This window comes from Ovis aries, chromosome 16, assembly GCF_016772045.2.
Source record: "Ovis aries strain OAR_USU_Benz2616 breed Rambouillet chromosome 16, ARS-UI_Ramb_v3.0, whole genome shotgun sequence".
In the NCBI taxonomy this organism is placed as follows: Eukaryota; Metazoa; Chordata; class Mammalia; order Artiodactyla; family Bovidae; genus Ovis; species Ovis aries.
In genome coordinates this window covers 10,250,345-10,262,308 of record NC_056069.1, presented here as the reverse complement: position 1 = coordinate 10,262,308, position 11,964 = coordinate 10,250,345, and the positions used below count along the sequence as shown (strand labels likewise).

Here is an 11,964-nt window from a genome sequence, read left to right as displayed (position 1 = left end):
GGTGGTGTCATCTACATCTAAGGTTATTGATATTTCTCCTGGGAATCTTGTGGGATCGGATGCCATGATCTTAGTTTTCTGAATGTTGAGTTTTAAGCTAACTTTTCACTCTCCTCTTTCACTTTCAAGAGGCTCTGTAGTTCTTCTTCGCTTTCTGCCATAAGGGTGGTGTCATTTGCATCTAAGGTTATTGATATTTCTCCTGGCAATCTTGATTCCAGCTTGTGCTTCATCCAGCCCAGCATATACTTTTTTTTTTAATTGAAAATTAATACACATAAAGAAAAGTACAAAATCTAAGTATACAGCTTAATGGATTTTCAAGTGAACAGTCTTGTTACTTATACTTGGGTAACAATTACTCATTAGGTTACTATAGATTATTACATTACAGAAGCTTCCTTTGTGTCCCTTCTGACACTACATTCCCCATCCTCAAAGGTGACCACTATACTGCTTTCTTTCACCATAGATTAATTTTACCCATTTTGAAAATATGTCACAGAATCCTACGCAGGATGTTCTCCTGTGCCTTTTTCCCTACACATTTTTCATTTATCTCTGCCTTTGCCTCTAATATCCCCTGGTACTTTCTTTGGATATCATTTGCTTTTTATTTTTGTTCTAAATTCATTCTTTCATTCCTTTTAATATCCTAATGTCCTGAGGTGGATAGTTAGAGCACTAACTTTGGCTTTAGCGCTCTCTCACTAGTGTCATATTTTTATTCAGTTCAAAATATTTTCTAATTTTAGTTGTTCATTTTTTTGCCACACCAGTTATTTAGAGATGTATCACTTTTGTTTTTAATCTACGTTCTTACATTTAAAGTAAAAATATAGTTTTAAAAAATGTAATTTATTAATCTTTACTACTTCAATTAGAAGTAAATCTAATATATTATTTATTTTTTATTAAAATTGGGCATTTTCTATTTTAAGTGATGGTGGGAGAAGAGGTGCATTCAAATAATCTAGCCTACCAGTATTAAAATTGAAGTCCCTATGATTCTGTTCTCATAAACATTTTGCTTTTGTATTTATAGCCAAGGTAGCAATCAATGGAGGTTTCCAGAAACTCAAGCATCTTGATTTTTCAATGAACCACAAGATTACAGAGGAAGGATACAGAAACTTCTTTCAAACACTGGACAACCTGCCTAACTTGCAAGAGTTAACTATTTCCAGGCATTTCAAAGAATGTATCAAAGTTCAGGCCACAACAGTCAAGTCTTTGAGTCAATGTGTGTTACGGCTGCCAAGCCTCATGAAACTTAACATGTTAAGTTGGCTCCTGGATGCAGAAGACATCACACTGCTTACTACCACGATAAAAAAGCACCCTCAGTCTAAACATTTCACCCTTTTCTGGAAATGGATACTGCCATTCTCTCCAATCATTCAGGAAACTATTAGCTAAAATCCACTAAATCAAGAAAATTTTTGTCAATGATTCTAAAAACTGTTGGATAAAATTTTGGATATATTAATTATCCAAAAACTTATTAAATGCTGCATACAAGAGTAAAATGCATAAAGCATGTAATATAAAAAACCCCAAACAGCCTGCTTACCCATTACTGAGCTTAAGAAACAGAGTATTACCAGTGACTCTGAAGTCCCTAAATGATCCTCCCCAATCAAAGATCAGACCTTTAATCAAATTTACACATCCAACTCTTCATTACTCAGGTCATATAAGGCTTTCAGGCTAGCTATGGTAAACAGGTAACAAAGCCACAGGGAGGGGTGGGGAGAATGGTGTATCCATCATAAAGCCACAATATGAAAGGTGTATTCAAGTTATTACAAAATGGCTAATTTAAGGACTGCGTCAGTTGCACACATAGGTGCAACAAGAGATATTCCTTAATCCTTGTAGTGTCTGTTTTTGTACATTTAATTTAGTATGGCAGGGTTTATGTATACCTTCTTTTTATCTACTGCAGAAGAAATAGGATTTAGGGCAAATGCTCGTATTCTAGAGGCCTTTGATTCAGCGCTTATTGTAGCAGCAGAAAGTATAGTTTAGAATTTAGCATTATTGGAAATTAGCTAAATCTGCATTTTCAAGAATATTAAGTATCAATTTTTTTTAGATGTTTGAGAATACAACGTATACATTTATGATGGCCTTAAAATCTTATGTGTCCACTTTGCTCAATTTTGTCAGTGACTTTATATTGTTCAAGGTATGACATCTGATGTCAATGTCTACATCTGTGCCTGTGTCCAAAATTTCACTATTAGTTAATCAGTGGAGTGTTCTGAATGACTAGAAGGCCATTTCAAATTCATAATGCTAGTGTAAGCTGGACAACAACCATTCTCTTATACTAATTTTTATTTCTACCACAGAACACAGGTACTGTATATATGGTATGATTCTATTCATTTAAAAAATATACTCTCATGTCTCTAGATGCATTAAGAATTTCTGCAAAGAATATACAAGAAAAAATTTAAAAGCAGAACTATTTTAAATGACTAGCAAAGGGATAGGAAGGCATTCCTTTTTCCCTTTTCGTACTGTTTTTTGTTTTACAAGTACCTGTTTTATATTTAAAATATAAAATTAGTTTAGCATTACCACATGAATAACTGCTCTGGAGGGTGAGATTACTAGAAGGTGAGAAGAGCTATCTTCTTGTCTGATTTTGTATCTAATACTTTTGTAATCAGAAAGGTTTTAAGTACTGTATCAGAGTCCAAGTGGGAGACAGAAACCACCTAGTAACTTGGGGAGTTTACTATTAAGAGTTATTTACCGTAATAGGCAATTGGAGTAACAAGGATTAGTTAGTATGAAACTGAGATTTCTAAGATCGACACAGGGAATAGCCTACTGGCTTTTCACGTTAGGGTGCAACAGAGCACCCAGGACCGACCCCAGGACTGAGCTCTGGACCTCGAGAGAGAAGGCACAGCCGTGGACAACAAAGGTTGGCTAAAGAAAAGAGCTGCAACCCAAGAAGGTGTATGGAGCACTTTGCTGAGAAACTTTGGGGGCACCAGAGGAAGCCTTCCATGTGGGGGTACTAAGTGCTGCTGGCCAAGAGGTACTGCTGAAGCCAGGTGCTGCACAAGGGTGGAGGCCATGTGCCGCAAGCGCCTGCTGGAGAGGTACACTGGACCCAGAAGCAGGCCCTGGCCCCTCCTGTGTCAACAGCAGCCTCTACTGTCAAAGCTTTTCACTGTACCTGCTGGCAAGGCAGCGGTATTTACAAGGTCCAGACCCATTACTGCAGAGCAGGCAGTGAAGACGGCTGCATTTGGACATGAAGGCAAGAACGTCAAAGTGGTACAAGTATTACTTATTACATTTCATAGTTCTGACCTAAAGGAAAAAGAACCTAGATAAATTTAAGATTGAGAGCATATGTACATTCAGGTTCATCCTGTCACAGAAAAACTTCCTAAATATACAAGAAACTGGTATTAATGATGCATTCCAGGGGGAGGGGCAGGATAGTGGACAGGGTAGGGAGGTTTACTTTACATACAATTATTTGAATTCTGCACTATATCCATGTACTATTAAAAATGATACTTAAAAAAAACTAAGGACTCCATGCAAATTATTTGTCCAGAGCTTCTGCTAAGGACTTCCAGTATAAAGCAGGGGGCAGTGGGAATTCCTGGAGGTCCAGTAGTTAGGACTGCTTTCACTGTCAAGGGCCCAAGTTCAATCCCTGCTCCAGGAACTAAGATCTCACAGGACACATAGCAAACCCCCCCGACCCTAGAAAGCAGGGAGCAGCAAAGTATGACCACAGACTACAGACCACGAGCTAAGACTATTTCTTACGTTTTTAGAGGCCCACAAAACTGTCTCCTGCCACCCTGCTTAACCTATATGCTGAGCACATCATGAGAATGCCAGGCTGGATGAGTTACAAGCTAGAATCAAGGTAGGCAGGAGAAACACTGAGAACCTCAGAAATGTGGATGACACCCCTCTAGTGGCAGAAAGGGAAGAGGAACTAAAGAGACTCTTGAGAGTGAAGGAGGAGAGTGAAAGAGCCTGCTTAAATATTAAAAAACTTCTGATCATGCCATCTGGCCCCACTACTGCATGGCAAACAGGAGAAAAGGTGGAAATTGTGACATATTTCCTCTTCTTGGGCTCCAGAATCACTTCGGATGGTGACTGCAGCCATGAGATCAGAAAACGATTGCTTCTTGGCAGGAAAGTGATGATAAACCTAGACAGTGTTGACAAGCAGAGACCTCACTCTGCCAACAAAGGTCCGTACAGTCAAGGCTGTGGTCTTCTCAGTGGTCACATTTGGTTGTGAGAGCTGGACTGTAAAGAAGGCAGAGCACCAAAGAATTGGTGCCTTTGAACTGTGGTGCTGGAGAATTCTCCCACTTGCTCAGGCGGAACCCTTGGGAGTCATCCTGGACTCCTTCCAGCTCCACGTGGACTCTACTGGCAGACCCTGAGCTCTCCTTGGGAAATACCCTCAGATCCAAGTCCTACTCAGCCTGCTCTTTCCTGAAACTTCTCATCTATTTTCAACAAAGCAGTCAGAAGCTTTTATTTTTTTTTAATTATTTTTTTTGCCAGACCACTCTGCATATGGGATCTTAGTTCCCCAACCAGGGATCAAACCTGTGCCCCTATAACGGAAGTGCAGAGTCCTAACCACTGGATCACCATGGAACTCACCCAGAAGCCTCTTCCTAGCATCTGATCACACAATACCTTTGGTTCAAAAACTTTCCAATGAATTCCTAGCTCCAAGAAATGTTGACGACGTTGCAATGGTCTACATATGACCTGACCCCTGGCTCCCTCTCTCTCACCTCCATTTCTTTCATCTCTCCTTGCTTACTTCCACTCCAGCCAAGCTGGTTTCTTTGCTGTTCTCTGAACATGGTAAACACTCTTGTCTTAGGGCCGCTGCGCCCGTTTCCCAAGCATTTTTTTTGCTTGGGAAGTTCTTTTTTTTTTTTTTTTTTTTTGGGAAGTTCTTTCTCTACATACATGAATGGCTCTCATTTTCTTTGGATCTCTACTCAAATGTCACTTCAGTTAGGAGTTCCCTGTTCTTTTTTTAAAACAAGTGTCCCTGCTTCCAATCCCAATCTGCCCAACCCCCTTTCCTATTTCCCTTTTCTCTATGACATGAATCACTATGTGCTACTTTATAAATTTCACTTGTTCACTAGCTGGTTCCCACAACTGTAAGCAGGAACATTCACCTGTGTTGTTCCCAAGCATGTAGAAGAGTGCCTCACACAAAGTCAAATAACTATTTGCTGAAATGAGTTGACTCTCCTGAACGTACAACTACCCTCCAACAGTATTAGGTATTAAGGAAGGTAACATCCGAAACTCTAACAAGGCAAATAAGCTACCTTCAGAACTAAATTAAACCTGGCACATTTTAGGCAATTAATATATTAGGTGCTTGTTATGAAAAATGATGAAACTCTATTTACTCTGTACAAAAAATTCTGTAAAGCTTCCTTATCAATCACTTGAATATTCACTTATGTATTCAACAAATACTAATATGCTAGGCACATGCAGTTAGCCCAAGCGAAACCTCTGAAAGAAACAGCACTTACCATATTAACATCTCCCACAGCTAAATGGACTAGGGAGATGCTCAGGCTATGGACACCAATGCTTTAGACTGAACTAAACCAGTATTATGTTCTACCTCTCTAGAGAATTTGAACAGAGAGACTCACATCAGTTCAGTTCAGCCGCTCAGTCGTGTCCGACTCTTTGCGACCCCATGAATCACAGCACGCCAGGCCTCCCTGTCCATCACCAACTCCCGGAGTTCACTCAGACTCACGTCCATCGAGTCAGTGATGCCATCCAGCCATCTCCTCCTCTGTCGTCCGCTTCTCCTCCTGCCCCCAATCCCTCCCAGCATCTCTAGAGAATTTGAACAGACAGACTCACATAGATACAGTCAAATGGATGGTAGATGGAACTGCAAGGCGGTGGTGAAGAGAACGGCTTGGGCAATCATGTCAGGCAGTGTATGTGAGGAAGGTGTGGAGGAGGCTAGGAGAGAGGCAGACGGACAAGAAAAGGAGCTGGAGAAGAAGGACAGTACGACTTCTGAGCAGCAGAACACAGGCTTAGTTCCCCAGCAGCGAGGCCCAGTCCTCTAACATTCGGCTTCAGAGAGGCTTTCTGCCCTAACCTTGGATTATCAGCAACACTGTTTTACAGTTGGTTGTATCTTTACAATACTATCCTTTACCCAAAAAAGCCTGAGTTGTTCTTTTTACATCTTTCCATCGGCTTCAACTTACCCTATGTACTCCAAAGAAAAGCATTCAGATAGTCAAGTTTTTAAAAAAAGTTATTTATTTTTAAAGGCATTAATAAAAAGCTTAACATACTTACTAAGAAAGTTACAATATACAAACGGGCTCAGTTGCAATTTTAACAGATTGACTTTCTGCACTGTATGTGACCTTGAGTTTCTTTTAATCATATTTCCATTGTTCAGTTATTCAAACTGATTATTCCCTTAAAATATCTGTTTATTTAAGCATGAGTCACATGACACAAGGGGAAATGCAGATGACATGCACCCATCCAAGTGTGCATGAAGAAAATGATGCAACGCTTGTTCACGTCAACCAGGGCACACCAAAACACCATCTCCTTGGGAGAGAGCTACACCTGAATCTGAAAGACAAAAAGCCTAAATACAATCATGAATCTAAACAAAACCTATTTTCATATAAAATCATGAGGAAGAGAAAACAGCAACACTGTCATCAAGGTAAATAAAACTAGAATAAAACAATGTAATACTAATTTCAATCTTTATGGGATAGTTAGGTATTTAAACAAACTGTGAGATTCATTTGAAGGAATAAATAGACAAGAGTATTCTTTAAAAAAATTCTTAAGGACCACTGGTATTTGATTTGTCCTAACAGAATTTAAGACATATTAAAAATAATGATCAAACTTATGTGTTAAAAAGAACAGTAATTCGACCAACACAAATGACATTCTACAACTACAATAAAACCAGAAATTAAACCCAACTACCTAACATTAAAATTTACTAAAAATTTCTAGAATTAAAAACATATTTGAAATTTGGAGTATCTAGAAAATAAGAATTCTACAGCATCAACTAAATTTTCAGAGAAAAATTTATGGTCCTGAAATATCCATTTTCATAAATAACAGATCGGAAGACATTTTAAAAAACTTCTATGGAAAGCAGAGAGTGGAAATCAATCCTGAGTATATCATCTGGGTCCAATTTTAATTTTTATGTATTTTTTTTCTTTTTTTATCGGCTGAGTCTTGTCTTAGTTCCCTGATTAGGGACTAAACCCAGCCCACAGCAATGAAAGCACCAAATCCTAATCACTGGACCACCAGGGAATTCCCATTTTTGAGTTTCTTATTCAAGCAGTTCTAACTATTTATAAGGATTCAGGACTCACTCTGAGCGATCTGCCAAAGAACAAAGATTTAAAATATAAATAAAAAATTTTAATTCATTAAAAAAAATAAAACTATCTTGCAGTTAAGCTGTAACTCTACTGGACTCTTTCATAAATCTACAATGTAGAATCTTAGTGATTTTATTATCCCTTCCTTGAAACATTCTCTTAGTCTTCATCTCAGGATTTAACTCACTGTGGTAGCCAGCCTTCAAGAGTCCCCAGTGATACCTGCCCTTATCTAACCCCCTCGCATTGGCTGTGGGCTGCACTTCTTCAAAAGGATAGAAAAAGGTGAGAGTGATGGTGTGTGATTCAGAGACTAAGTCAGAAGGGGTATGGGGTGCTGCTCACTCTGCACTGGATCACTCACTCTGGAGAAGCCGACTACTGTCTGCTTGCGAGGACTCTCAGGCTGCCTATGGAGAGTCCCAAAGAGCAAGAGAGCCTCCTGACAACAACCATGTGCGTGGGCTTGAAGCAGAAGCTCCAGTCCCAGAACTCTGAGATGATTATTGCCTTGAGGCTGATGACCTGCAGTCTTAGAAGAACCACCCACCTCAGCTGCCCTTGCATTTCTGACCCATAGAAACTAAAGATAAATAAATAAATATCTGCTGTTTCAAGGTGCTAAGTTTTAGGACGATTTGTTATGGAGCAACAGATAACACATTCATCCATGACCTCAAGCTGTGCTTAAAAGAAAAAAAAAAAAAGACTAAAAATAAGAACATGAAAGGATGGAATCACAGAAAAGGATGATGAAATAAATCATTAGCAGTGAAATAAACATCACTATTACACCATCCTTTAGTATTTTTATTCTGTTGTCCAAAATATCGGATTATCTTTCAAGAAGTGTTAATGGAAGTCTAGAGACACCATCCTTGTAATCTTTTTTTTTCCTCTAAGCTTTTTTGGATCACAGTTGAAAATTCAGACCTTTTCATTTTTCTGTCCATAAAAGCAAAGAGAACAAAATCGACAGAGAGAGTCAGTTCAAAATTATTAAAATGAGGACTTCCCTGGTGGTCCAGTGGTTAAGAATCAGCCTTCCAACGCAGGGGACGTGAGTCCCATCTCTGGTCAGGGAACTCAGATCCCACATGCTACAGGGCAACGAAGCCCACATGGTGCAACAGCTGAACCCACACGCCACAGCTAAGACCTGACGTAGCCTAAACAAATGAATAAAATCAGAAAAGAAGAAGCCGCCTTCCAATTCAGGGTATATGGGTTTGATCCCTGGTCTGGAAAGACCCCACATGCTGCAGAGCGACGAAGCCTGTGGGCCACAACTACCGAGCCTGTATGCTCCAGGGCCCAGGCATCCCAAAAGGGTAAGCCACCGCAATGAGAAGTCTGCACACTACAGTGAAGAGCAGCCTCTGCTCGCCGCAACGAGAGAAAGCCTGCATGCAGCAACAAACCCAGCACAGCCAAGAGAAAAACGCAAGAAACAGAACTGATGCCTAACCTGTCATGATGGGTCAAAAAATCTGACCTGAAAAAACTCCGAAATCTCACTCCCATTCACTACTTTCTGTCTTCTTTGACATTCCATCCAGTCTATGCTCTAAGCCCATCCTAGATTTCAAAACACTATACCAGATACTGAAGACATGACGGAGAACGGGATCCAGTGCCTTATCTCTAACGATGGAGGAAAGACAAACACACGATAAAGATAATATACAGTGAAAAGCTACGTAACAAATAAGCAGAAAATAGGAAGAGGGGAGCTAGCACAGATGGAGAGCGCTAAGAAGGCTGAGTAGCGTCAGGGACAGGGCATCACCTGGGCTAACTCAGGCCTTGACACACACTGTCTTAATGCTCCAGTCTGCATGTTCTCTGCCTGGAACACCTCAACCCAATTCACCCCTTGCCTAATCTTTCTATTCACCTCTTTAGACTTAGCACTTAGCTAAAGAACTTCAACTGAATAAAAACGACTTTAATCGAAGAATGAAATGTAGGCAACTACACAGTTAAGTGTGAGGATTTATATTATTTTAAAAATACCCCTCCCAGGAATGCATCAATTTGGAAAAGATTTTCCAAATTTGTTTTTTGAAATCTGCTTTTCAAGGTAACATAGAAATATCCACCAAGAATCACAATGTCCATAAAGATTCACAGCACAGAAAGTTACCTTAAGGCTAAGACAAAAGAGAATCAAGCACTATATAAAAGAAGGTATTTACTAATGTTATCAAGACACCAAAAGTTACTGACTGAACTAAAGGAACAGTGACATAGCATACAAACAATCTAACAGAATGTATCAAAACATTAAAAATGTGATGTTAAGTGCAGATATATACACCCACACAGGCACAAAATACTGATGACAAACATATCAAAATACAGATGAATATGGACCAAAAGTGTAAAATAAAGGCAAAATGGTTGTCTGAGGAGGCCCTACAAACAGGTGAGAAAAGAGAAGTGAAAGGCAAAGGAGAAAAGGAAAGATATACCCATCTGAACAGAGTTCCAAAGAATAGCAATGAGAGATAAGAAAGCCCTCTTCAAAAAAAAAAAAAAAAAAGCCCTCTTCAGTGATCAATGCAAAGAAACAGAGGAAAACAACTGAATGGGAAAAACTAGAGATCTCTTCAAGAAAATCAGAGATACCAAGGGAACATTTCATGCAAAGACAGGTACAATAAAGGACAGAAACTGTATGGACCTAACAGAAGCAGAAGGCTGAGCGCTGAAGAATTGATGCTTTTGAACTGTGGTGTTGGAGAAGACTCTTGAGAGTCCCTTGGACTGCAAGGAGATCAAACCAGTCAGTCAATCCTAAAGGAAATCAATCCTAAATATTCACTGGAAGGACTGATGCTGAAGCTCCAATACTTTGGCCACCTGATGCGAAGAACTGACTCACTGAATGCTGGGAAAGATTAAAGGCTGGAGGAGAAGGGGACAACAGAGGACAAGATGGTTGGATGCATCACCGACTTGACGGATGTGAGTCTGAGCAAGCTCTGGGAGTTTGTGATCGACAGGGAAACCTGGCGCGCTACAGTCCATGGGTCACAAAGAGTCAGACACTACTGAGCGACTGAACTAAACTGATCCTATACTGTATCGCAAATCAAAAAGTCAGTCTGACTGTCTACAGTGATATAAAGTTTCATCTCTGATTCTAAGGATATCTCTTACAAAAAATTTTTTTTTAATTTATTTTCTTATTTTTGGCTGTGTCGGGTCTCAGGGCTTAGTTGCCCTGTGGCATCCAGGATCTTAGTTCCCTGACCAGGGGCTGAACCCATATCCCCTGCATTGGAAGGTGTATTCTTAACCACTGGACCACCAGGGAAGCCCCTTAAGGATCTCTTTACTGTAAAGGTATGTTTTCCTTTCCACACCATCAACCAACAAGTATTTGCTGAAAAGATACTTTGACATCATGAAGATTCTAGAGGGGATATAGATCTACCTTTTATCAAACAGTTTTGCATCAAGATGTCTTTAATATTGTTTTACATTAACTTTTTTACTTTTCAACATTTTAATTTTCAAACACGTATTTGCCACAAACTATAAAATTCATATAAAAGAGTCACTTTTAAAATGATGGCAGACTTACTCCTTAATTGAAATGTGAGTGCCTTCCTTCTTTTTGACTTTGTTTGAAACCCTGTAAGGAAAATAAAGGAATTTAGAAGAACAGAATACACATTTCATATAGAAGTAAACATTCTGTTTCACATATTTCATTAATTCTCTTTAATAAAACATCATCAGAAAATAAGTTTATAGCCTTCAAATGTGCTTTTTTTTTAAGATTTATTTTTTAATGTGGACCAGTTGTTACAATATTGCTTCTGTTTTTGTTTTGCTTTTTTTGGCCCCTAGGCATGTGGAAACTTAGCTCTCCCACCAAGGATCAAACCTGCACCCCTTAATTGGAAGGAGAAGTCTTAACCATTGGACCTCTGGGGAAGTCTCTGAAATGTGCTTTAAAGTAAACGATTTGCTCAAGATGTCACGAAGTCTAAAATATATCTACAGTGTGTCATACTCATTTATTAAAACCATTAAAATATTTTGGCACTAGACAGAAGCATTTTACAAGTGAAGACAGAAACGTTTGCCGCTTTTCCTGGTCTCAAAGCAGAGAGTCCTGCTCCTGTCTTCTGGCCTCGGTGCCTGCTACCTTCCCCTACACACATACTAACTTTCTATTTCACTACTAATCTCTATCTTTGAGGCCATAAGATGTATTTAAAAGTGATTTGTTAAAAAAAAAAAAAAAAAAAAAAAGTGATTTGTTAGGGGTGGGAGGGGGGTTCAGGATTGGGAACTCATGTACACCCGTGGCTGATTCATGTCAATGTATGGCAAAACCAATACAGTATTATAAAGCAAAATAAAGTAAAAATAAAAAAATAAAAGTGATTTGTTAGTAATAAGGACCAAAGTTAGAGCCTATGCTATGTTATTTTAATAATATTACCCTCATTTATTTGCATTCTATTAGGATTTTTAGAAAAAGAAAAAGGTATAG

At 39.1% G+C, this 11,964-nt stretch overlaps 2 protein-coding genes and 1 long non-coding RNA gene across 8 annotated transcripts in view; 2 read left to right on the top strand and 1 right to left on the bottom strand.

Moving 5' to 3' along the window:
- The window catches only part of NAIP (NLR family apoptosis inhibitory protein), a 42,517-nt gene extending 38,958 nt beyond the window's left edge, over window positions 1-3,559 (top strand). For all 3 annotated transcript variants that reach the window (XM_012096791.3, XM_042233702.1, XM_004017115.4), the window contains one exon: window positions 1,046-3,559. In XM_012096791.3, the coding sequence (XP_011952181.3) occupies window positions 1,046-1,419 (374 nt within the window). In that variant the 3' untranslated portion in view covers window positions 1,420-3,559. The remainder of the gene's footprint in view (window positions 1-1,045) is intronic.
- A 2,754-nt stretch (window positions 3,560-6,313) lies between these two features.
- The window catches only part of LOC101110178 (survival motor neuron protein), a 28,716-nt gene continuing 23,065 nt past the window's right edge, over window positions 6,314-11,964 (bottom strand). For 2 of the 4 annotated variants that reach the window (XM_042233704.2, XM_027980023.3), the window contains 2 exons: window positions 11,044-11,094; window positions 6,498-6,663 (listed from right to left, as the gene is read on the bottom strand). In XM_042233704.2, coding sequence (XP_042089638.1) covers window positions 11,047-11,094 — 48 coding nt within the window. In that variant the 3' untranslated portion in view covers window positions 6,498-6,663; window positions 11,044-11,046. Of the gene's footprint in view, window positions 6,680-11,043; window positions 11,095-11,964 lie in introns of all 4 variants that reach the window. The other 2 variants (XM_027980021.3, XM_027980022.3) reach the window with 2 other exon arrangements.
- Window positions 6,663-11,855, top strand: LOC132657913 (uncharacterized). The gene is made up of 2 exons (XR_009596712.1): window positions 6,663-10,802; window positions 11,313-11,855. It is a non-coding gene; the product is annotated as an uncharacterized LOC132657913 (long non-coding RNA).